The sequence below is a fragment of the Raphanus sativus genome, chromosome 4 (assembly GCF_000801105.2).
Source record: "Raphanus sativus cultivar WK10039 chromosome 4, ASM80110v3, whole genome shotgun sequence".
NCBI classification, from domain to species: domain Eukaryota; kingdom Viridiplantae; phylum Streptophyta; class Magnoliopsida; order Brassicales; family Brassicaceae; genus Raphanus; species Raphanus sativus.
The window spans coordinates 9,142,670-9,169,372 of NC_079514.1; the positions used below are offsets into that span (position 1 = coordinate 9,142,670).

At 34.3% G+C, this 26,703-nt stretch overlaps 4 protein-coding genes across 6 annotated transcripts; 3 read left to right on the forward strand and 1 right to left on the reverse strand.

Moving 5' to 3' along the window:
- The first annotated feature begins 3,272 nt into the window (after positions 1-3,272).
- On the forward strand, positions 3,273-6,221 carry LOC130510874 (replication protein A 70 kDa DNA-binding subunit D). The gene is made up of 10 exons (XM_057007569.1): positions 3,273-3,446; positions 3,627-3,773; positions 3,857-4,078; positions 4,176-4,353; positions 4,451-4,721; positions 4,817-5,044; positions 5,134-5,357; positions 5,444-5,604; positions 5,695-5,815; positions 5,916-6,221. The coding sequence occupies exons 1-10, from the start codon at positions 3,316-3,318 to the stop codon at positions 6,111-6,113; spliced, it is 1,881 nt and encodes a 626-aa protein (XP_056863549.1). The 5' UTR covers positions 3,273-3,315; the 3' UTR covers positions 6,114-6,221.
- A 207-nt stretch (positions 6,222-6,428) lies between these two features.
- LOC130511549 (DEAD-box ATP-dependent RNA helicase 10) lies at positions 6,429-9,189 on the forward strand. The gene is made up of 13 exons (XM_057008692.1): positions 6,429-6,721; positions 6,824-6,983; positions 7,084-7,153; positions 7,256-7,318; positions 7,404-7,478; positions 7,583-7,702; positions 7,806-7,847; positions 7,918-7,992; positions 8,081-8,227; positions 8,320-8,457; positions 8,551-8,662; positions 8,758-8,846; positions 8,947-9,189. Exons 1-13 carry the CDS (start codon positions 6,586-6,588, stop codon positions 9,076-9,078), a joined length of 1,359 nt encoding a protein of 452 aa, XP_056864672.1. The 5' UTR covers positions 6,429-6,585; the 3' UTR covers positions 9,079-9,189.
- A 238-nt stretch (positions 9,190-9,427) lies between these two features.
- LOC108862735 (nuclear transport factor 2) lies at positions 9,428-12,462 on the reverse strand. 3 transcript variants are annotated; one of them, XM_018636967.2, is made up of 9 exons: positions 12,341-12,462; positions 11,507-11,686; positions 11,121-11,415; positions 10,801-11,024; positions 10,544-10,715; positions 10,326-10,447; positions 10,170-10,235; positions 10,012-10,075; positions 9,428-9,911 (listed from the first exon to the last, which is right to left on the reverse strand). In XM_018636967.2, the coding sequence occupies exons 2-9, from the start codon at positions 11,684-11,686 to the stop codon at positions 9,655-9,657; spliced, it is 1,380 nt and encodes a 459-aa protein (XP_018492469.2). In that variant the 5' UTR covers positions 12,341-12,462; the 3' UTR covers positions 9,428-9,654. The 3 variants fall into 3 exon arrangements, with proteins under 3 accessions (XP_018492469.2, XP_056864671.1, XP_056864670.1); XM_057008691.1 differs by lacking the exon at positions 12,341-12,462 and adding an exon at positions 11,927-12,312 and having other exon boundaries at positions 10,170-10,232; XM_057008690.1 differs by lacking the exon at positions 12,341-12,462 and adding an exon at positions 11,927-12,311.
- Positions 12,463-22,019: 9,557 nt separating this feature from the next.
- LOC108859584 (transcription factor TCP5) lies at positions 22,020-23,821 on the forward strand. The gene is made up of 2 exons (XM_018633492.2): positions 22,020-22,162; positions 22,407-23,821. Exon 2 carries the CDS (start codon positions 22,442-22,444, stop codon positions 23,552-23,554), a length of 1,113 nt encoding a protein of 370 aa, XP_018488994.1. The 5' UTR covers positions 22,020-22,162; positions 22,407-22,441; the 3' UTR covers positions 23,555-23,821.
- Positions 23,822-26,703: the final 2,882 nt, after the last annotated feature.

Sequence of the window (26,703 nt, forward strand, 5' to 3'; positions counted from 1 at the left end):
TATGCGTAACTATAGTCTAAACCAATATTTGAGAGAAGTGAGACCAATGGCAAAACCTATAATATATTTAGTAAGTTAAGGATATTTCTAAATATGGTTTGAAGAGAATTGTGGAAGAGACATGTCAGCATGGTATTGGGGTAAATAAGTATTAACTAAAAGGTTATTTTTTACTTTTCTTCCCTATTAATAAGAAAATGATGATACATATTTATTAATTTGAATTTGTTCATAAATGTATTCACCTATTAATCAATAAAGGAAAAATAATTATATGTTAGATTGTTAGTCCAATATTGAATTTATTCATTTTATATTAAAAAAAGAAAGATATAAACTCGTGAGAATATTTTGAGTAGTAAATGTATTACTATCAATGCTCCACCATATATTCATATATTTCCATAAATTAAAAATCCAATTAATGCTGACAAACTTGTGTGAAGAAGCTTTAAATATATTGTTTTACCAAGTAAGATAAGCTTAATTATACGGTAACCGAAATTCCATATAGAGAAAAAATACTTTGATATAAATTTCTATATTTCCGACTTTACAATATGCTAGATATATAGTTCCCTACTTATATTAAATTTCATATTCTCTATATATATATTCTCCATATTATTTATATGTGTGACAATTATAATAAATTAAATAAATATGTGGCTAGTCCTCATATTTGTATATGAAAATATGAACACCAAATATAAATTATATAATAAAACATATCTTGTGTGGCTGCTTTCTCTGAGTTGGTCTTCCATGAATGAGACTATTATCAAATTCTTGAATATTAGCTAATAATCAATAAACAACAATTCAAAAAAAAATCAAGTCTATTCATTTACCGAAATTATATAACTGCTAATCAAAAATATTAAAATAACAAAGAGTAACAAACAGCTGCATATAATATTCTTAAAAGTAAACATAAAAGAAATAAGGAAAGATACTTGTGGCCTAATTTGAAAAAAAAAACCTATCGACTTAGAAAGGTAAAGCAAGTCAGTATTTTTTTACCGACTTAGAAAGGTAAAGCTGTGAATACGAAAGGTAAAGCTCAAATTCGATTCTTAGTCTGAACTCGATTCTTAGTCTCTTGCAGAAAAACTTGTGAATTAGAAAGGTAAAGATAAAAGTAATATACTTAAAAGTAAACATTTAAAAAATGTGAATTACAAAAACCTGTGAATTGGAAAGATAAAGCTCCACTTCGATTCTTAGTCTCTCGCTTGAAAATGCTCTGATTAAAACCCTGAAAACCATTAGACGGATTGCTATCAGACAAAAAAAAGGAGTAACATGTACACGAATTATAAGGCAATAAAAATAATAGAAACCTTATATAATCACACATACATGTACACGACTTATTTTGTTCGGAATGACCTCCACTATCATTATATATATTTTTAGATCTTGTGCACCAAGTTTAAATTTCCGTTAGTATTATGCAATTAATACCCGATATTGTTTTACTCATAATTGTCACTCCTTGAATGACAGCATAATTGTCTATTTTGAAAATGAATGAATGATATAAGGAATGATTGTTTAATCATTATGGACGGATCATAATTGCCAATCATAGTAGTTTCCAAAATTGAAACCAAATTAAAATCGCTCTACAAAGGTTGCTATAAATGTACACACGAAATTAAAGACAATAAATTAGTGGCATTAAATTAATACACGAAATTAAAGATAGTAAATTAAGGTTGCTATAAACGGATGCATCATTAATTGAATGCGAATAATTCGGTTATGAGACTATATTATATAAGTCGATTATTCACATGTATCACAATGACATTCATATGTAATTATTCTAGTAAATTGAGGGTAAATCTAAAAATGGGCTGAGAATTAATATGGTGCCGCCACGTCAGCATGACACACATGTAAATAACTTACAAAACAAATGTTACTCTCAAAAATTGCTCCTTGACTAATAAGAAGGAGATATATCCAATAGTAATCCGAGTATAGATTTTTGAAAACAATTATTATGAGTAGGATATAATTGCAATCTAAACAAAACTATAAAATGAAGGTTGTCTCCTAAAATGAACCAAAACTATAAAATGAACCACTTACATTTATATTTAAAATATTGATACTTTTCGAACAGATCAATATCATTATATATGGAAGGATCATAAATTGCCTAATCATTATAGAAGGATCATAAATTGCAAATCATAGTACTCACCAAATCTGACACCAAATTAAAGTCCACCAGCCGAGTTTCCCATATATAAACAAATGAAACAAAACACAATAAATTCAAACATTTAAGTCATACACGCAATTATATGAACGTTGCCATAAACGGATAAATCGGAATTGAATGGTAAATAATTCGATGAATTATATTAATGTTTGACGATGAGAGTATATTATATGACAATGACAAACTTATGTAATTATTCTAGTGAGTTGAGGGCAAATATACAAATGGACTGAGAATGAATATAGTGCCGACACGTCAGCATGACACATCCGTAAATAACTTACAAACCAAATGTTACTCTTTAAAAATGCTTCTTGATTAATAAGAAGGGGATACAACAAGAGCTGAGACCAAACACAAATCACACATCTTAGTTTTATCATCACTATAGTAAACTTTGTTATAATTTAATTATGATTCTGATTCTATGTTTTTTTGACTTGTGATGTCACTTGAATCTATTGCTGTTTCTGAAATAATATGATTCTGGCAGATATTGTCGTAGTCATAAGAAGATAAATCGGTTTCCCACATATCAATGGGTTAATTAGATCAATTGAATACATGTAAGAAGATTTTTGGAGGTTATAGAAAAACCATGGTAGAATAAATAATTGATCCTTTTTCCCGGGATTTAGTTATTGCGCGCTAAATTAATAGTCGTTAGTCAACAATACTAGAAGTTTGACTGGCTAACGAAAAAAGCTGTTACATGTATTGATCTGAACCGTCCGATGATATTAATATGTCCTCAATGGCTGAACCTAGTACTAGTAGTTTACAGCTCACCGTAGGACTTTTACATGAATTTCCAGGTCAATCCTTGTATTTATTAGAAACTTAAATTACATCCATGTCTAAGACCTTCTGTCTTGTTCCAAAGGTCACAGCATTCGAAGAGGCGCCAAAAGCTGTAGAGTTATTTAGAAAGAAATAACTCGCGGGGGTATGTAATTAATTAAAATTGAATAGCTCCCGCTCAACTCTCTCTCCCCCCTTTACAAAAACCCTTCCTCTTCCTCTCTGACCTTTCATCCACAAATCGAACGTTTCAATCGAGAGGAAGTAGAGAGAGAAAAATGCAGACTTCAGTGACCCCAGATGCTATCTCCGCCGTATTATCAAACCCATCTTTCGATTCCTCCTCCTCAGATCGATCTGAGATCGTCGTTCAAGTGGTTGATCTTAAGCCTATCGGGAACCGATACACGTAAGTCCTCGTAGTTCCTGACTCTAGATTTGCGTACGATTCCGTTGAATAGATCTGGGTTTTTTGGAAAGAGCCGTTCTTTTTTAATCCTTCAGTATATGGTTTTGGTTTACTGATAGATCTAGTTAGGGTTTGATTCGGTTGGTTGCTTACACGTTCTGTGTTTTTTGGTTTTTACAGTTTCACTGCGAATGATGGGAAGACGAAGGTGAAAGCAATGTTTACAGCTTCATTAACACCTGAGATCATTTCTGGGAAGATCCAGAATCTGGGACTTATTCGTCTCCTTGAGTTCACTGTTAACGACATTTCAAGCAAATCAACCAAGTAAAGAATCTCTTTTATTTGCTGTCTTTTTAAATTAATAAGCATGGAAACAGTTGCTAACATATGTGGGTTGACCTTTGCAGATACTTCCTTGTGACAAAATGTGAGGAGGTTTCTTCTGCGCTTGATTCTGAGATTAACTTGGAGGGTAAGAGTGAGGAGGAGGAGGAGGCTGGTGAGGCCAAGAGGCAGAAGCTAGATAACTCTTCCGTGAGTGATGTTGTCTCCACTGGAATCACTTTGAAACCCAAGCAGGAGTCTGTTGCCAAATCGGCTTCCCAGATAATCACTGAACAGAGGGGAAAGTAAGTAGAATCTCTAATGTCTTTAATGTTTCATGTTTTACTTTTGAAATTGATATTGAGTGTGTGCTTAATCATTTGTTTTTTTTTTTTGTTGCAGTGTTGCACCAGCTGCAAGAATGTCCATGACTAGAAGAGTTCATCCACTTGTGTCCTTGAATCCCTATCAAGGAAGCTGGACCATCAAAGTCCGAGTCACTAACAAGGGAGTCATGAGAACCTACAAAAACCCTAAGGGAGAAGGATGTGTCTTCAATGTCGAACTAACTGATGAAGAAGTAAGAAAGCTCCTGTTTCCACTAACTCTCAGATTTTGTTATTGACTACATATGTGGTGTGTGGTTACTCATTTTGTTATATCTTGGTGTGTTTCAGGGAACTCAAATTCAAGCCACGATGTTCAATGATGCTGCACGGAAGTTTTATGACATGTTCCAGTTGGGAAAGGTTTATTATATCTCTAGGGGATCACTTAAACTTGCTAACAAGCAGTTCAAGACAGTTCAGAATGATTATGAGATGACGCTGAATGAAAACGCAGAGGTGGAGGAAGCTAGTGATGAGGAAATGTTCGTTCCTGAGACTAAATTCAACTTTGTACCCATTGAAGAGTTGGGTATGCATGTGAATCAGAAGGAGCTTATTGGTAAGAGCCGTTTATGTCATTGTACATTAATCTTGCTGGTAACTTAATATAACTGTTTTAGGATGATAATAACTTGAATGTAATGCTTTTTCCAGATCTAATTGGAGTTGTTCAAAGTGTTTCCCCTACCATGAGTATTAGAAGGAGAACTGACAACGAGATGATACCAAAGAGGGATATAACTTTGGCTGATGAGTCAAAGAGAACTGTTGTGGTGTCACTGTGGAACAACTTGGCAACCGGCATAGGTCAAGAACTGCTAGACATGGCTGATAAGTCTCCTGTGATTGCAATCAAGTCTCTCAAAGTTGGAGACTTTCAAGGTAATCTTGGGTTCTGCTATGATTGAACATTTTGTTTAAATAACACTTCTCTCCATTCCTGTTTGCTGATCTCATCCAATCTCTCTCAGGTGTTTCATTGTCCACCATCAGCAGAAGCAATGTAGTGATAAATCCTGAATCACCAGAAGCTAAAAAGCTTAAATCTTGGTTTGATTCTGAAGGCAAGGGGACATCCATGTCTTCCATTGGCTCAGGGATGAGCCCATCTGCTAAGAATGGATCTTGGTCTATGTATACTGATCGAGTCCCACTCTCTCAAATCACTAGCAACCCATCTCTAGGCGAGGGAAAGGTACTAAAAACATTAAATATCAGCCCTGTATCAATATTGCTTAATTATGTTACGAACTAATCACGAATTTGAATTTTCTGTTGCAGCCTGTGTTTTTCAGCACCAGGGGTTACATAAGCTTCATCAAGCCAGACCAGACAATGTGGTATCAAGCTTGTAAGACTTGTAGCAAGAAAGTAACTGAAGCAATGGACTCTGGTTACTGGTGTGAGGGTTGCCAGAAAAAGGATGAAGAATGCAGCCTAAGGTTAGAAACTCACATTCATAACTTGGTAGGAGTGCCGCCTTGTCTTCCCTCTTCAGACAACTTAGTTCTGTTTACTTTGGGTGTTTTCAGGTACATAATGGTAGTGAAAGTCTCTGACTCAACAGGAGAAGCTTGGTTTTCCTCATTCAACGAAGAGGCAGAGAAGATTATTGGATGTTCAGCTGATGAGCTCAACAAACTAAGATCAGAGGTAAGTAGTCCAAGCCCTATAAAAGCTATTGTATATATCATCAACTTAGAATCATATTTGACATTTCCATCTCATGTTTAATGTTTAAACTTTTTTTCAGGGAGGTGAAGTGAATGAATTTCAGACAAAGCTGAAAGAAGCAACATGGTCCTCTCATGTCTTCAGGATCAGTGTCACTCAGAATGAGTATAACGGTGAGAAGAGGCAGAGGATAACTGTTAAAGCGGTAGCTCCTGTTGATTTTGCTGCTGAGTCAAGATTTTTGCTCCAAGACATCTCCAAGAAGAATAATGCATAATTTCATTCCTTCTCGCATGTTATGACTCTATTTTTCCTTAAAGTCCCAGAACTTTGCTTGTAATATAAGCTTCTTTGCAATTTATATAATTGGAGTAACATTATTGAATTAGATTTTGCATAATATAAGCTTGTACCTGCTTCAAACTTGCAAGTGACATGAATGTAGTTGGGTTTTTGAGTGAACCGATAATGACCAACTAAATTGGCCTTTTGAAAGTATCTTATTGGGCCGAATGTCTGAGGTGGTAAGCCCATTATAGGCCCAATTAGATTACTACAGCAAAAACCCTTCGTTGTGGAAACACAAGAAACTAGCTTTAGCCAATCACTCGCGCCGATTTGCTCTGCGCTGCTCGATTGTTCTAAAGCCCTAGACTTTGCACGGCACTTCCTCTCCGGAAGTCATACACAACGCGAGCACTCTCAAGGCTATTTGTTTTACTTGCGAATTTCTAGGTGTGTATTTGAGAATGGAGGAAGAGAACGAAGTGGTGAAGACGTTTGAAGAGCTTGGCGTGCGCGAGGAGCTCGTGAAAGCCTGCGAAAGGTTGGGATGGAAGAACCCTACGAAGATTCAAGCTGAAGCTCTTCCTTATGCTCTTGAAGGTACATCCTTTGGTCTATTGCTTCTGTGTTAAGGTTGAAAGTTTGGAACTTTCTGGGACTTTAGGGTTTGTTTGAGTCTAATGTGATGATGTCTGGTTTCAGGGAAAGATGTAATTGGGCTTGCGCAAACCGGTTCTGGTAAAACAGGAGCCTTTGCGTTGCCTATTCTGCAAGCACTTCTTCAGTATGTTAATGATGCTGAGCCTAAGAAAGGACGTAGACCTGATCCTGCCTTCTTCGCCTGTGTTTTGTCTCCTACTAGGTAACGATTCGCCTAACTCATGTTTCTTCTAGTGTCTTGTTTTTTTTTGGTGGGGGGGGGCTTATTCTTATTGTTCCTTTTTTTCTTTCTTACCCTCCAGAGAGCTCGCAATCCAGATTGCTGAGCAGTTTGAAGCTCTAGGATCTGATATACATCTTAGATGTGCTGTGGTAAGCTCTCTGATGGTTTTAACCATACATGATTGAAATCTTTGTTCTACAAATGGTTTTTTTTTTTTTTTAAAACTGAATATGTTTCTTGTGTTTCTTCAGCTTGTTGGAGGTATAGACAAGATGCAGCAAACTATTGCTCTTGGGAAGCGGCCTCATGTTATTGTATGTTTTTTTATTTTCTGCAACAACTGGTTTCTATGGTCTTTTGTTTTTAAGTGTCTGCAGTCACTTAATCTTGTTTTTATAGGTTGCAACACCTGGTCGTCTTTGGGATCACATGTCTGACACTAAAGGCTTTTCTCTCAAGACTTTGAAATATCTGGTAAATTTTTAAGCTTTCCTTTTTTTCATTTTTTGGTATTAATATAAATGCTGTTCTTTGTTCCCATCAGTTTAAAAAATCTACTTCACACTGTTTTTTATCAGGTTCTTGATGAAGCAGATAGACTGCTGAATGAAGATTTTGAGAAATCTCTTAACCAGATTTTGGAAGAGATCCCTCGCGACCGTAAAACGTATCTCTTTTCAGCAACTATGACTAAAAAGGTAGAAACTTCTGCTTGAAAGTGTTTGTTGTTTATTGTTTATCTATCTAACGGACGATCCACTGATTAAAGTTACTCTGAATCTGCTTTTTGTGGCCTTGTAGGTTCGGAAACTTCAAAGAGCATGCTTAAGGAATCCTGTCAAGGTATGGAATCACTAAATTTCTCATTTGTTCCTAGGTAAACATTTTTGTAATGTTTATTGTTTGCCTCCAGATTGAGGCTGCCTCCAAATATTCCACAGTTGATACTCTTAAACAGCAGTATCGGTTTGTTCCTGCTAAATACAAGGTACCCCATATTTTCAGTACAACAGCATGGTAGATATATATGTATAGACAATAGCAAACACATAGTGATCATTGAATGATTTTAACAGGACTGCTACCTAGTGTACATTCTGACTGAAATGCCTGACTCAACATCAATGATTTTCACCCGAACTTGTGATGGGACTCGTTTTATGGCTTTGATGCTTCGGAGCCTTGGTTTTAGAGCCATTCCTATCAGTGGTCAAATGACTCAGGTTAAATGACTTACTCCAATCTCTAATGGTTTCATTTACTCTGCAATTCTCTTTAAAAATTTTCTCAATTCGTTTCCAAATATTATCCACAGTCAAAGAGATTAGGAGCGTTGAATAAGTTCAAAGCAGGGGAATGTAACATCTTGGTCTGCACGGATGTGGCTAGTAGAGGGCTCGATATCCCGTCGGTTGATATGGTTATCAATTACGACATTCCCACAAACTCAAAGGTTAGCCCTCTTCATTTCTTGTTATTTTTTTCCATGGCTCTCAGTGATATTAAGAACACACATATTCACCTTCGATGTTTTTTTGTCATATAGGATTACATCCACAGAGTGGGAAGAACAGCTCGTGCTGGACGTTCTGGTGTTGGGATATCACTAGTAAACCAGTATGAGCTAGAATGGTACTTGCAAATCGAAAAACTCATAGGTAAGTTAAAAAAAAAATTCTATAAGTTGCAATATATAGTTATCTTTCTCTCATTGGCTGTGGCTAATGACATATGACAATGGTTCTACGTTCAGGCAAGAAGCTGCCTGAATATCCAGCTGAGGAGGACGAAGTCTTGTCATTGTTGGAGAGGGTTTCAGAAGCTAAAAAGTTATCCGCAATGGTATTTATTTACTTAGCATAATACTCTGTTTAAAAGGTTAACTCTCGCTTGCTTTCTTTCTTAGAATAAGGATTGATCTTTTTGGCAATAATTGTTGCAGAATATGAAAGAATCAGGAGGTAGGAAGAAGAGAAGAGGAGAAGACGATGAAGAGAGCGAGAGGTTCTTGGATGGTAACAAAGGAGGAGGAGGTAACAGAGACAAGAAATCTTCCAAGAAGTTCAAACGATAAAAATGCTCTCTTATTAGTAATGTTTTCAAATAGACTCGCCAAAGTTTTGAACTATTTTTTTGTATCCGAGATATTTGCCATGGTTTAACTTAAAAGAACTTTCTCTCTCTATTCGTTGTGGCTATGCTGCATTTGATTTTGTTCTTAGTTTGCAGAAATCTGGTGCAGTTGAACAAATCAGAACATGTTTGCATCAAGCACACAACGTGCATTATTATATCTACTTTGCTTCCTCTGTTCTTGCTAAACTAAACAGCTAACATGTGTGCATCAGGAACAGAACTTTCATCATATCTACTTTACTTCCTCTGTTCTAGCTTAAGCTAAAACAGCTAAGAACATGTTTGCATTAAGAAGACAACTTTAATAATCGACTTTTATGAAATTGAATGTTTCTGAAGAAAGGTTCCAAAGAAGAAGGATGAAAAACCGACCAAGAAAACTGAAAACCAATACGACTTTGCCACATAAAACTCAAGTAGAAAAGGCAGACAAAAAAAAGAATAGAGAAAGGATGCAAAACAAAAATTTAAAACTATTCTCCCTTATGGAGGAGCCGTTAGAGATGCAAAGAAGTTAAGAAGAAGCACCACCGCGAGGACCACCACGTCCTCCTCCTCCGCCTCCTCTACCACTCCCTCCGTTTTGAGGAACCCTTTGGTAACCTTCTCCACTGTTCCGAGTGTTTGAACTCCTTGGCCTACTGGAATATTCACCTCTTCCATAGCCTCCTCTTCCTCCTCCACCACCACGTCCCCCTTTGAAACTCTCGTTTCTGAAGCTTCCTCTTCCCCCAAAGTACCTACCCCTTCCACCTCCATTGTTGCCTCCTCCTATAAAAAGATTAAACACACATTTCATATACACACAAACTCTTCACTAAAACCATCTTGTTCTTGATGATCATAAGGTCTCTCATTTTTTTATTGTTACCTCGACTGTTAGTTTTCTTCTCCTCTAAAACAGCTTGACGATCACCAATTGTAACCGGTGAGGCCTACCAACCAAAACAGTCGAAACTTTTTAACTCCAACAAGGATGGATATATAAGCAAGCTTTTTTTTTAACGGCTACGGTTTTATTTTATTTACCTCGAGAGCACTCTGCTTCCCGCTAGAGGTTTCGAACTCCACAAAACCAAAACAGAAACCTTGCTGCTGAAGATTGTCACAAACAACGTGTAAGGATGGTTGGTCCTTTTTTTGGAAAAAGATTGTATATAATAAAAAACTATATCACAAAAAAACCTTATTGCTTCTGACTTGAATCCCCTCGTGCTTGATAGCACCAAAGCTCTTGAACACCTCTTCAAGTTGTGTTGGTGTAGTGTCGAAAGGTAAGTTTCGAACATATATCGAATGACCATCATCTGACAAACAAAAGAAAATCAACATCCAAGGGGGAGGACTCTCTTTGCATTATTCAAGCAGCAGAATAATGAAAAAGTTTTTTTTTATTTACCGACCTTCCACATCAACATTGCTACTGTTTGCAACATTCTCGGGCGCTGCTGCTGCTGCAGGCTCAGCAGGAGGAGCAGTTGGCTTGGGTTTGGTACTGACAGGAGCTGCTGCTGCTGCTCTTGGCTTGTTCCGAGCAGCTTGTGTTGGTGCTGGACCGCTTTTCATCAGTTTCAGCTGTTGAAACACACACAAAAAAGACTTGTAACATTTACCATAAACAAAAAAAAACACACACATCTATAAAGCAGTTAAGACTCACGATTGAAGCATAGGAATGCTTAGGAGCATCTCCTTGAGGCACTGGTAGAACTTCATTGTGACTTATTTGAGCTGGAGGAGGTTCGATAGGCTCAGCGTCAACAACAACTCCTTCATCTTTATCAGAAGGATCATACACCTCCGCCACATTGTCAAGATCTTCCTCCTCGATGGAAGCAACTGGCTCTGGCTCTACCTCAGCCTCGTGACTAACAACAACACGTTCTGACAAGAATCATGTCAAGCAGATGTTAGTATATATCCTAATCCAAAAAACGAGGGGATATGTGGTATATAGTCTTATATATATATCATCGTTACCTGGTTCAACAGGAGCCTGAACATCTCTGGTGGTGGTTCCATTGATGGCTTGTGGTGGTGGTGTCACCTCTTTTTCCTCGAGGAATCGAAACACATCGTTTAAAACAAAGTAGCCCTTGTCTTGTGGAGCCAAGAAGAAAGTTTGGCTGAACTTCTTCCTCACGTTATCGTTCCCGGTTAAGCGTCCGGTCACCAGCACGATGACGCCTCTCTCATGAGACTCCTGAGCATCCGCAGTTTCTATCTCCGCCGTGTAGTTTTCATATTTCAATGACATGATCTTATCGTTGATCGCCTGCAAAAGAGTGGAATCAAAAGTTAATCTAACTCAGAAGAGAGACACAACAAGCATATCAAAAAGTTGACTTAAAAGAGTATAATCTCACTTGCATAGTTGTGACAGTAGTCACAGCACCGGTAGCATCAGGTCTGGTTAACAAGCTGGAATCCTGATAAAACCGATGAACTAAACCGGGAGACTGGTGGAGAATGTGATAGTATTGCTCCACAAAGGCACGGCCAACAACCTCAGCACCAGGAGAAGGGCTAGCTTCCTGCTGTGCCATCTATTTATATAGAGTGAAGAGTGTCTTATTAAAAAAATTTATCCTCTTTATAACGGATTTTTCTTTTATAAAATTGAAGGTTAATACCCAAAGATTAAATGATTAGATAACCGCAAGATTAAGCGATAAACTAAATACACGAGAAAAGGCTAAAAAGACTTATTTACAATCATTAGACGTACAAAAAAAACAATGAGTTGAATTGAACATTTAACAATGAGGTATTCATTTGATTCTAACCTCAGAGCTGGTAAATGGATTTGAACATTTAATTACAATTGGTCAAATAAACCTGAAGGGTGATCCAATTTATTAGAACTCAAATCGAAAAGTCAACGATCTAATAGAAAGACTTAAGATTTCACTGTTCAAGATGAAACCAAGCTCACACACACACACACAAAACCCTAGAGTGAATAAAGAGATCACAACACTTCAGCATTAATTCAGAAACAGAGAAACAAACAATGAAAAAAAGGAGCAAATGATGTTTTTTTGTCATAAATGAATCGAGAAGAAAAAAGTAAATGAAAGAATTGGTCAGATCAAATCTCAGATAAATAAGTCTTTTATTTAAGGCTACGACTAAATCCAGAAAGATTTAAAAAAAATGAAGAGATCGAAAGAGGAAAATGAAGTGTGGTTTGTACTTACAGTGATCTGAAGGAAAGGAGGGAGGGAGAGAGGACAAAGAGAGATCTGCTGCAGAAGCTACGAAACAGAGCAAGGACGAGCGAGACAGCGACAGACGGAGAAAATAGAGTGTGAAATGGAACCAAACTAGTTACCATGTTTCAGTTCTGTTAAGTTCGGTTCGGCCCACGAAAACTCTGAATTGGGCCTATCTTTTATCTATCATCTGATTGTTAGGTTCGGCCCACGAAGACTCAACATTGGGCTTCTCTTAAATCTCAGACCGAAAGTTTCGCTTCTTATATCTCATCTAGTTGTTTGGTTCGGCCCACGAAGACTCGACATTGAGCTTGTTGGGCCTCTCTTAAATCTTCTCTCTTTCTTACTTTTTTTTTTGGTCTCTAAAAATTCAAGATTTACAATAGAGGTTTCCATGACTTGTTGTAGGAATCAATCAAGTCTGACTTTTCTGATGATTATTTGAGGATTAGCTGTTGGTGTAAAATATTCTGTGAACCTGAAGCTGGGCTGTGATCTGAGAACAATCATTAAGCCATTATTATTCTGTTGATATCTCTAGTACAGTCAACTGTTTACTTTTTCTTTCTCTATATTTTTCTGGTTTTAATTTTTTTCTCTCTCTTTGCCAAGAGACCCAGACAGCTTCTACAGTTTCTTATACATAACATAATATGGAGTTTTCCATGAATTTATAATATATGTGTTGGGTGTGTGGCTTAGTTTGTGAAATTTGCGCCTACAATCTTAGTACATTGGGTTCTTTATGTCACAGTTTGTAGCACCATTTTTCTATTTAGTCTATTAATGTCATCGGATCAGTTTTTTAACGATGCCAATAACCTATTAGTGGATGTGAACTAATTCATATTCAGTACAATGTTTGATCTTCTTTGGACTAATACTGTAGCATAAAAGAAAGCTTGTGTCTAGAATTTATCCAATCGGATGCTGAATTATCTTTCATGTCGATCAAGAAACAGACAGTCATCTTTCTTTTATTTCATCCATAAAGCGAAAAGATCATATTGTCACTTTAGTTATCTGAGACTTTTCATATAGAAATTAAGAGATAACTTGATGAATCAATCTATCTTATTAAAACAGAAACATTTGGTTGGACCTAACATTTATTTTGTAAGTTTTTAAATTAAATACACCTTTATACTTTATAGTTAAACATACATTAAATCACTAATGTTCATTTCTTTATACTACTATCCATGTTTCCAAACAATATACTTATTTCTTTATACTACTATTAATGTTTCCAAACAATATATTTATTTCTTTATATTACTATCAATGTTTCCAAACAATATATTTTTTATACTACTATCAATGTTTCTGAATAATACAATAATTAATCTTAGTTATTTTATATCTAAATTTTCTCTTTAAAATTTTGTAGAAACGTCATAATTTCATAAATTGCAAAACAGTGAACTTTAAAATTTCGATTATAAGATTACAAATTATGAAACTATTACAATTTAAATCTAATTAGATTACATATCAGTCATCCATCAGTTGAATCGGTTAGTCTCGGGTTTTAGTGATTTTTTAATATGAATATTTTAAAAAACATAAATTGAATTGTCAGATCTCCGGATTAACCGGTATAATCACAATCGGGTTGAATTAAAAAATACAGATTTAAATGCAAAAATATTTTAAATACACACTCTTTAAAAGTTACCAAAATATTTGTTAAATTATTAGTGAAATTTTTCATCGTAAAATATTCCGCGCTTCAAAAGCGCGGGTCAAAATCTAGTTATTAATTAAAAGATGATATTGTCACTTTGGTTATCTTTCTTTTATTTCATCCATTAACTAACTCTGACTTGTGAATGTTTTACTCATTTAACATCTCTGAGAGTTCAATATTTCTAAGATCAAATGTGATACTGGAAATAATGGAGGACCCAATTAGTGCCTGGGATTTATTTATTCACATGTTATGTATAAATTTTCTGATCTTAAAAGCCGGTACAGTGATCCCAGCCATTCAATTGCATTTGCATAATGCATTGAGTACTGTTGAAGTCATGGGATTGCTTTATTTTCAAAGTCAAAGCTGAGAAAACATTATCTGCAATAAGTTTTCTTACTCAATGTGTGTCCCCCTTTGCTTATTACTCTCTCCTGAGTCCTGACAATTAAAGGCGCTTCACTATTCCATACAGTAACTTTTCTCTTCCTTTGCAAGTTCATATCTTCCCCTTTGTCTCCTCCAAATCCAACTCGAGGCTATTTCACTTCCTGACAAAGATAGGAATCCAAATGAATCTTACAAACTAAAATTCAACAAACAGAATCAAGTAAATCAGTTTGTCTACCTTGTGGGTACGTCCCTTACTTCCCATATCCATATATAAAAGCCAATCCTTGTCTTGCCATATAGAAACCTTATATTATATATTTTTTGTTTTATATGAAACCCGTGATGCTTATAATATTATTTATCTCGAAATATGATGAATGGTTATGATGTGTAACAGTAAAACATCGAGAGAAACGGGTAGTTTCATCAGTGTTTCAAAGTGCAGCCAATTCTGGAGACACCTTTACTGCATCAATAATACAAAAAGCAAGAGCAGTAATGTATTATGTCAGTATGTATATTATATGGGTTTGAGTACTCGTAATGCATGTAGTAAATTAACCCAATTTACTTTTTGGTGGTTTTTACTCCTTTTGGTGTTGTTTCTTACAAGGACGTATCGTTGTCTGTTTCAGCATGAGCCTTCTACATTTACTGACGTTCAGACACGAAAACGACGGCTCAGAACCAAAAGACAAAAGGAAGAAGAAGACGTTACTTAGGCCATCGTGTACTGTAGTAGATAAACGACACCCTCTTTAGCTCTTTACATTGTGTTTTCAATATTTTGTTTCTCGATTCTCTTGTCTTGTAGGCAAAATAAATAAAAGAGTTGTGGATGTTATGATTCGTTGATATCACAGAATGAAAACTTGGATATTTTTTATATCATTTGATTCTGGTATCTAGTTCGAGTTGTGATTGCGATGGCTTATGACTTGTCTAAATTGTTTGTTCGTTTACTTGTGGAAAATTACAAAATTTGGAGCTGTCTATATCGTTATTTATCTAGCTATGGTATGTTAACTACAATAAAGGTTGATTACATGTTACCCAAAATCATGGAAGATGTTCAAGTAGCTAATTCTGCATGGGTTAGCCAAAATGTCAGTTGCATTTGTATAGTTATGCTAATTCGTTAAATAATATGTTATGATATTATGAGCGGGGATTTTTTCAAAAAAGATATTATGAGCGGGGATGTCTATGATATTATCTAGCATATAGTTTTTATGATGCTTATAGAACTGTTTATCATGTTTTAAATTGTTTCAAAAAGTAAACTTGCTCATGGTAAATAACAGGACCCTCAAGATAATTTCGCAAACGGGGTTAAAGACGTATCATTGGGTATGGTATTCTTGGCATATCAATGAAATACTTATAGATTTTTGTTGCTGAACTCCTTTAAATAAATTTAGAGCATGTTATTTGCTTAAAAGTTGTGCTCTAATGTTCAAAAAAAAAAAAAAAAAAAAAAGTTGTGCTCAACTCTTAATCACTTCTGACGGAAAATTTGTATTTTTATATTTTTGTCACTAAAAGTTGTTTAGTAATAAATAAAATGGAACTGTTCAGCAAACAGAATTTTTTTTTTCTTTTTCAAAAAAATACTTTTCTGTTTGCTTAACAGTTCCATCATATTTTTTTCTTTTAAAATGAAATTTAATTCTGTTATGTTCATTCTGCTAACTTACTGGTAAATCTATCGGCAGTAAAAAAACTATGAGGAATCTGCTAATATAGCTAGTTTCAAAAAAAAAAAAATCTGCAAATATAGCTTCCTTAATTTTTAATTAGTCTCCTGACAGAAAAATATAATAGGACGAGCAAATGAAGCTGCTTTTGGGTAAACGAAGCTTGCTTTGATTGACCTAAAATGTCTTGATGATCAAAGACACAATTTTATGTGTTTTGGATGCAAAAACTTGTGTTCCCACATTAAAAGAGAAAAACTCTCAATTCCCTAGCGAGTAGAATTCGAATTTTGTTATATACTTTAGGTATGGTTATCACCAACACCAAGTCATCACCAACGATATATGTACATTCTCTCATCTAATTAAACCCTAACGGTTCTCTTAGTTTCCAACATCGATGTTCTAAACGGTTATTGGATGATTGAAACTCATTTAGGTCAATATGGCAAAAACCGGTCATGCGACTAGCTGGATGAAACATTCACTTCAAACTCCCAATTTTTTTTGAAAAAATTTATATATAAAAAGACACTTAAATTTGTAAAAAATAAATAAATATTTAAGCCTCCAAATTATCAAATCCTTTTTGAATCGTCTATACCTTCCAAAATTTCAGGGCCGATTCTGACTATAACTGGTTGGGGAGTTTGAATATACAGTTAATATGGCTGGTTAGTAAATTTCAGTCCATCATAGATACACTCATAAATCATAAAAAAAAATACAGTTTTTTGTTGCGCAATGACAATTATGTAAGAACAAAACAGATTCCTATTTCTAGGTTTTATGCCATAATGATCACTGCGATGAGAAGTTCATTTCTGTTCAGCCATCATCATTATAGGCATGCGACCACATATTGGCCTTTTCTTCTCCGACATCCCCAACATTTCTCTTTCAGTAATCATTTCAAATTCCGCTATATGAGAAATCCCAAGAAGTACACATTCTTAAAAGGGTTTAATTAGTAATACTTAGGGTTTTCAATGCCAAGCTTGCTACATACTTATTCTGAGAAATCATGGGAAGTAAAAACAACCTGGCTATTAAAAATGCACATGGAGATTGCAGAGCTTTGACATGATTCTGCGAAAGTTCATAGCAAACATATACATATATGCAAACATACATGTAAAACTTATAAGGATTACAAGATCCTATGCTCAAAAAAGTCGGAGGAATTTAAGCGCAGAAGCTAAAGTCCCATCATTCATCTCTAGGTCCTCTGCTCCCATTCGTTTGTGCTAGCCCATATAAACTTTCGATACCCATACATATATATACAGCCTATAGGATTGTGTTACTTTTTTGTCAACATGATGATTTAGGTTTACGTTAAGGAAATTTCTTGACAAGGTTATGTACATGTATGTATAGGAAATGCAGGAACAGCTCTTTTTTTTTGGCAAAGCAGGAACAGGTTTTATGAAGTTGTTTTATCGGACCATTATACGTAGTAGTTTATCATACTGTATAATACACGTAGTCCGATGCAAAGTCCTATATCTGCCGTTCCCATACATAAAAAAAACTACAAAAATCCCTAGAACAATTTTTGTGGTATTGCAAATTTAAAAAGAAAAAACGTTAGTAAACTACTCTATCATTCCATGTTTATACTTATGTGTTTCAGAAAATTTAGGCAACTTTTGATGCGACCCAGACTTTATCTGGCTATTGTATACAATACTCTTTTGAGATATTTTTTTTATAACTATGATATTTATGCGACTTGTATTTAACAAAATAAAGATGTTATCATCTTGTCAGTGGAGAGAATTTCAATTATTTTCTACTAATTTAATTAAGCTAACTTTTCTCTAAAAGTTCCGTCATAAATATACAGAAAACTATGTTCTATTGAATCTGATCACAAGATTATGAATATATTACATAATTATTGATGAACTTCTGAATTTGAAACCAAATGTGATATGTCAATAACTCAATATAATATCCCATTGGGTTAAATGCGCGGTCAATTATAGAAGACTTTAATTATAGAAGCTAGTGATCAACTTGGATACAAAGAACAAAAAAATGGCGTGATTGTGGGCAAAAATCTCAGTGGCAAAGACGCATAGAAGAGAAGTGGTCCACATATCTCTTTGAGTATTTAAGCATTAGATGCTTTCAAGAAAAATCTATACTCTTTGGCCCATTCTCTGTCAGAGAGAGACCCTTACCTCCTCTAGCTGTCAATCTATGATCGTTATATAGTTATACGTTTTAGTATATAACCACACGTTATGCATATATTTACTTAGAAATAAAAGCGTTCTCAAATCCCAACAATATGGTTTAAACAAGTCTAACTTCTCAATCACTAAATTCAGTTACGTTCCAACAAGTTGATTCGTTGATACACAAACTTTCATATTATTGTAGTTTTATAATCATTTGAATTTTCGTAAAAACTCTATAAATTAATAATATTAAAATATGATATTTTATTAATTCATTAATTTAGTAATTTACAATTTTTGAGATTTACATATTTGGTTTTTTTTTATGTAAAAATAAGAAAGATGAATAACTTTATGGTAGATACATATTGATTAAATTTTATAGATATATATTTTATGTTATATTTGGTGTATAGTAAGTATATACAGAAAATATTAATGTATTTTTCTGTAAAAATAATAATAAAATAATATGAAAATATTTGAAGTTTATAGAAAACAAAAATAGATTTGAATAAACTTTACATACATTAATTATTAATTTATATTTATATCTAAACAGTATATTTATATGATTGTTTTTAAAAGACTATCTTATTATTTTATCGAATTATGTTACATTCTAATTAATTTAATTTGAAATTGGTAAAATTTGTTAATTTGTCATGTTATAGTTTATCGATTATTAATTTCTAATGTATGTTTTGTCTTAAACAATTGTAAATGGTAACCTTTTGCCTTCCTAAAATGATTAAATCATTAAATCGTATGTTATAATTGTTGTTACAGTCGAATAGTAATCTATTTATATATAATACAGTTGAATCACTCCTCCTTGCGCCAAGTCAGCATCCAGCCTGGAAACTCATGCTCTCTATGACTGACACGTCAGATTAATGATACTCTGCATTTTGAGTTTTTTTTCGTCCTTTTGAGATGGACTTCGTCTTCTGCGGCCCAGAAACCTTTGCATCCAACCCTAATCACTCTTCAGTTCTTCCCCTTCGCTTCCTCTCTCCCTCTCCGGCAGCGATATGACGATAGCACTTCTTTAAGGGTTGTGATTACTGCGTAATTACTCCCATCGTTTTCATTCGTCGTCTGTGTGTATAAAAAAGTTTATGTCTCATTCGATTTCCACTTTCGTGATATCTGAACTCTCTGCTTATTTGACTCTTGCTCTTCATCTCTCTATATGGCTAGCTCCAAGTTGTTCTTCTCTGACCTGAGAACCGGCAGGTGCTCCTCCGTTGTCGAGGCGAGACTGCTGCGGTTTACTCTTGAATGCGTCGTTTCCAGGTTAGTATTTCACTTCTGGAGCTAGCGCTCTCTTAATTCTCTTAAGATCATTCACACTTTTCTATGTAAGATATTTTATTGATAAACTAAGCATTTGATCGCGTTCTTTTACAATTGATACTTATTCAGATATCGAGGATTTATTATCAAGACGGCCAGCGCACAAACGAAGAGTCTATTGGCGTTGGAAACCAACCAAATGATCTATGCCTTGCACCACTCTCACCTGGTCTCTTTCTGGTGGCCTTTGAATCAGGAGTTGTGTTAATCCGTCTTGAGAAAGTAGTGTCAACCATCAACCTTGGGTTCACCGTCACTGCTTTGGCCGTAACACCGGATGGAACCGAAGCGATTGTCGGTAGTCAAGACGGTAAGCTCTGTCTGTATTCTGTTAATGGTGACTCCCTCACCGAGGAAGCAAATCTTGAGAAACACAGAGGCGCCATCTGCATCATACGTTACTCCCTGGATTTATCTATGTTTGGATCAGCTGATTTGAACAGAGAAGTAGTTGTATGGGACAGAGCTTCCAGAGAGGTATCTAAATATAATTTAGAACCAGTCCATGAATCTCCAACTCTAATTCTGATCATACATCATCTCATTTTTTAAACAGATGAAACTGAAGAACATGTTGTACCATAGCGCCCGCATAAAATGCCTAGCTTGATCTCCAAACAGCACTATGGTTGCTATGGGATCCTTGGACATATGTGTGATTGTGTATGAAGTGGAAAAACCAGCTTCCACGCGGATGACCATAAAAGGAGCTCTTTTAGGTGGAGTTTATGGTCTGGGTTTCGCTGATGATACCCATGTTGTTAGTTCTGGTGAAGATGTTTGTATCCGGGTTTGGGGCTTAACGACTTGAGGTGTGAATTATAAAATATTTCTGGAAGCTCCTCTTTGTTTGGAAAAAGCTTTTACAATTTTTGAAGGCTTTGGATTCTTCGTTCTGGCCTTCTGACTGTGAGGCTTTGTTGGTGTTTTGGAGTCTTTTTGTCTGCATTTATTTGTCAAACACAATACTTTATGTTGTTTTAGTGTGTGTGAAAATGAGGTCTTGAGTTAGATATTTATTGGTTATCAGATTAATCTGATAGAGACTTGAACTTGAGATTGTGAATTATCTTCTCTCTTTAGTAATCGTCGAATGATTTTGGCTCTGAAATTTGAACACTACATTTTTTTTTACTAAAACAATTATTCTCTTCACTATACAACTAAACCATTTGAGAATTCATTTATAGCTGGTTCGTCCTTATGTGATAGCATTGTGACAATATACATGGTAAATTATCATGTGCAATACCGAGAAATTTTGTTTTTGGTCTAAATGTCAAAACACTAAGAAATCTTAAATCTATACATATGCTGATAATGAAAAACCATTTGGTCCAAGTGTGAGTAAATGATTTTATTTGACACTAGAGCAAGTTCTTTTGAAACAAAACGTTTTAAAACCCAGTTTTTGTTTAACTATTAAATCGGACTATACACTATACTAAATTCTAATTCTTAGTCGATCTATTTCAGAATTTTTTGTCCACTGCAAATCATTTTAATAAAGTACAGTAAAAATCTAAAAATAAATAATTTGTAACTATATAATTTTATAAATTTCTAGAATTATTTTTTTAAACAATCTATTACAATTCTACATTTTAAACTAATTTTCAGTAAAATAAAAAATAAGTTAATTTTTGTCCGTATAAATTGTTAATTTTTTAAAACCAAATTTGATATCTTTTTCTTACACTTTTTTAACATTTACATACTAACAAATACCTAAATAAATACTAACCAACCACATAAATCGCATGTTTGAATATGAAAATGCTGATAACGCTAATAGCCGATCAAATCATTACAAATATAAGATATAAGTTCACCTATAAAATAACAAATGTTCCATAAAGCATGACTTATTAGTCTGTTGTTACAATAACATGTAAAAATCTAACTAATATGTATAATTTTATATAATACAAATATATAAAATTTTAATTTACATCCCGCCCGTAGGGCGGGCCGACCCTAGTTAAGATATATAAAACAAAGAAGACGACAGTGATTAGTTACAAACATGGTACAAAAGATTAAATCAAGATCAGAGTGAAACACTCGAATGGAACCGAAAATAAATATTAGAATATTTTAAAATTTATTATAAAGCTCACATATAAAATTCTCGTATGACATGAGTTTTAGACGAAGACATGGACATACCCATCAGAGTATCAATACACTACATAAATTGCTCTTCTTTTGTCCTTGTGCATAAATTCCTTTCATACCAAAATAAAACCCTAGGAATTGGAATATTTAATATAAAATATATATCTAAAATTCATTTATTATTTAACTTTCCCCAATCATTAATAATATATACATAAAATTCGAGTAACCAAAAAAAGAAATACTTCTCATAGTTATTCCTCTGCCTTCTTATCTCTTCTTTCTTCTTCTTCCTTCTTCTAGACCCAACAAGATCTTAAACTAAGAACTCGAGCTTATACAGTCTTCACTCTATGTAAGAACTTGTGAAATAAACTTCCTTAAATTTTAATTTCTTTTTGAACTTCCAATACTTAGATGCAGTCTCATGAAAGATATCAATCAAATCTATTTTGCTTTGTTTTCATGTGAATTTTTCTCCTAAGAAGCAACAATTACATCACTTCACCTCAGTATCATTGCATAATTAAAAGCTATAACAACTATTTATTCTCTTTATGTTGTTAAATCGGTTGATTTTCTTGTCTTCTTGTTTTCAGATCTGTTCTTCACAAGAAAAGATCAATTAATTGAGATGAGATCAAGAGAATGCAACGAAGATGAGATTCAAGCAAAGCAAGAAGGAGATCATAATGACAATAATAATCATCAAGTTGACTTAAACAACATGTTGCAGCAGCAGCAGCAGAATCAGCCTAGTTCGTTATCATCATCGAGGCAATGGACCTCAGCTTTTAGAAATCCAAGAATAGTTCGAGTCTCGAGAACTTTCGGTGGCAAAGACAGACACAGCAAAGTCTGCACAGTCCGTGGCCTTAGAGACCGGAGGATAAGGTTGTCCGTACCAACAGCAATTCAACTTTACGACCTTCAAGATCGATTAGGGCTGAGTCAGCCAAGCAAAGTCGTTGATTGGTTACTCGAAGCAGCAAAAGAGGACGTCGACAAGCTTCCTCCATTACAGTTCCCACATGGCTTTAACCAAATGTATCCAAATCTTTTTTTTGGAAACTCAGGAATAGGAGAATCATCATCATCAACATCAGCGTTTCCTGGTACTAATCTTGGGTTCTTGGAGAGTTATGATCTTGGTGGCTCTTCTTTAAGATCAAGATCAAGAATCCAAGATACTACAACAACACCGAGAGAGAGTTTTGATCTTGATAAAGGGAAATGGATCAAACACGATGAGAACACTAATCATCACCAAGGTCATGGGTTCGACACCAATCATCAACATTTCTCTCTGACCAATCCTTACAGCAACAACAACAATACTTCCTCTTATTACAACCTTGGACATCTTCAACACTCGTTAGACCAGTCCGGCAATAACGTTACTGTCGCAATATCCAATGTTCCTAGTAATGATAACAGCAATAATCTCAATATGCCTCCACCGTCGTCTGCTGGAGATGGATCTCAGCTATTTTTTGGCCCTCCTCCTCCGGCAATGAGCTCTCTATTTCCTACGTATCCATCGTTCCTTGGAGCTTCTCAGCATCAACATCATCATGTCGTTGATGGAGCTGGAAACCTTCAGCTCTTCAGCTCCAATGCCAACCCAGCGTCGCAGCAACAGATGATGACGGGTAACTCTAGTTTGATTAGACCGTTTCATCATTTGATGAGCTCGAATCATGATACGGATCGCCATAGTAGTGATGACAATGATTCAGATTCGTGAAAGATTCATAAATCTATACTATACATACATATGTTATAATATGCACACGTATTCGTCTATATTATATATTTGCGTATTAATGTTGGATTTGGTTTACATAAATTCATCTTTTGTGTGTATATATTGAGTTTTAATAATCTGATCAGTCTTTGACTTGGTTTCGAACAAAGATATTCGTAATGCGAGGTTGGTGCTTTATGCTTGTGCTTTATGCTTATACATATATTTGGTGATTATAAACTTCGATATCTCGTTAGTTATTGCTTGCTCATGAAAATCTATGAATTCTCCTAGTTCGTCTGCTGTGTTCATTGATGAATATATACATAACATTGTTACTCAAATAAAAGGGATATATACAATATATAGATTTGCCATAAATATCTAAGAATTTTTAACATAATGTATAGTTTTTTTTTTAACAAACAACATAATGTATAGTCTTGCATCATGTGTAGTTTTGATTAATAATTATGTCATTAGTTAGGGTTCGGGGTTTGAAAAACGATTTTTTTCTAAAAACATTAAGGCATGTCTATGGATTTTATCATAACAAGCTTCTCTCTCGGGCTAAATTATACGACAATAATACTAGCATACATCTTGAAATTATAGCCAATCAGCGTGCGGCCTAGTCGTCGAAACACGCATTAATTTCAAGAGAGTAGGCTTCACTACTCGAATATGGTTCAAAAGTATAACAAAATAAAATTAATTTTAATAGCACAGACAGACATTAGTCCAAGTTAGCTATTCATGGAAAAATGTTACTAAAACAAATATTGTTGAAACTTAAAAAAATAAAAGATTAATCTCAACCATGATCATTGCATAGTCACTTTTGAATGTATATATATTATATATATACGAATTTGGTATTTTCGTGCAAGTACTAATTTATACCGTAACCTATATTGCTAAATATTCTTGTAGTGATATATCTAATTTCTTTTTTCAACATATCTAATAAATTTATTTTGTGTACAATTCAAATGGAAAGCAATTGAAGAGTCGTTGCTTGTGATGTGTCAGGAAAAGAACACCAATAAGTTTCCAATAATTGTATGTCCACCATTATTCAATTTCTTATAACAACTATGTACGTATTTGAACGGACATATTATGAATGTATTAATGAAAATATGTTATGTGTACTTCAGTTCAAAAAAAATGTTATGTGTACATGCATGTTCTACGTATAGATACAAAATTAGAAGTATTGATACATAGGTTCCTGTTCACAATGCCTAGGCGCACGGCAATAATGCATGCCAAACCCTAGCGTCGTGTGTAAATATGCGTCACGGGTATATATACGTACGTGAGTATTTACTAAGAAAGTGTGCATTTATGTAATGTATATACAAGTAACTATAAGGCAAACTAGTTAAGATTGTTTTCTAGAACCACTAGTTGAGATTGTTAGCTAGCGTTTTCCCCATCTCCGTAATTGCTGACTTTTGATCTATTCCTCAAGATCAGATTTCCAAATGTTCGGCATGGTGGTCTTTAGCCGACACTCGACTGATTTCAATAAGAGAGGTAATAAATGTGATGGGATTATACTCATAAGTACATTCACATTCACGTTTTTATGACTGTTGTGTGTGAGGGAGAGATATATTATTTGGGTCGACGAAATGCAGAGTGCAAAAAAAAAACAACGGTAGTTTATGAGTAATGTGGTCATTAAGTGTTTTTTTACAAGTTAACATATATTAAAAATTGTATGTTCTCAAACAAAACTTACAAAACTTACAGCGACCCTTCAGTTTTTTTTTACAAGTTAACGTATATTAAAAATTGCAAATTTCTCGTAATAAACTCATCCATAAGGATAAAAAATATTTATCAGAAAAACGTAATATCCCGAATTCTATATACAAATTATAAAACAATATTCTTTGTAAGACAAACATAAAACGTACCGTTAGTTTTACTGTGTATAAGTGCATTCAAGGATTTTGTTGACGCCAGTAACAAAATCTTGCGTTAAAGGTTGAAATGATTTTAGTAATATATAAAGATGATTTAATTTACTTATCAGTAAGTGATTTTATGTAAGAAACTCAACTAACTTATATAGTGTCAGAATCCCATCCGATCCATAATCACTTCTATTCAACCCAAATTTGACATATCGGTCTTTGATATTCTAAAATTAATGGTAAAAATCATCATCTCAAAATAGTGTTTTAGGGACAAAATTTTCTTTCATAAACTGAAAATAATTCTAAAGTAATATATTTAAAATATGAGTCAATCTACTTGGCACAAATTAATTAACCTTAGATTGAAAATACGTCTAAATTAATACTATATTCTTAAGGTCATCATTTAGGTTACACATAATACCTGAACACTTCAGAAAGCATATAATAGAAAAAGACTTTTAGATCCGGATATATGACGTCGCACACGGCACAACAACAAGATCCCTTTTATTTGTTAAACTACATTGTGATCTAATAACATATACACAAATGTGTGCACAATGGGAATATTTGTCTGTCTATGTATTTATAGGTCTTGTTTCACTGAACAATCTATGGTTTATAATCTTGACAGAGATGATATGATCCCAACCTCTTTATAACCTCAAGTTCTTGGTTCATATTCATAATATATAATACCACCAAATCAAATAAAATATAAACAAAGAAAAAGGAGAAGTAGTTGATGGTGAGTATTGGGATTAGAGGGGTCAGAGAAGGAAAGGGAAAGAAGAGAAGCAGTTAAGACAGCAACTGAATTTCAGTCAAGAACTGATCCCTATCTTCCAAGTTTAGTCCTCTCTCTCAGTTGTAGGGCCATTAATCGATTAGTAATTTATTGGTTTCGAAAACATAACTTATTTTCCCTTTAGGTGGTCCTTTGATCTTTTTATAACTCTTGTTTATATTATAGATGGACACACACTTGTCAAGAAATTTCAAAGATTTGCCATTAGATTTTCTCTTTCTTTTTCAACCAAGATCTCTATTAGTTACCCACACCATATCTCTTCTTATAGATCGGCTGAAAGGGTATCCATTGCACTTATTCTTAGATATTAATAATATTACTCCACCAACCTACATGTGTATCTCCTCTATAGCTCTCTGATGTGATTTACAATTATTATTATTTACATGTTTATCGTAGAAATG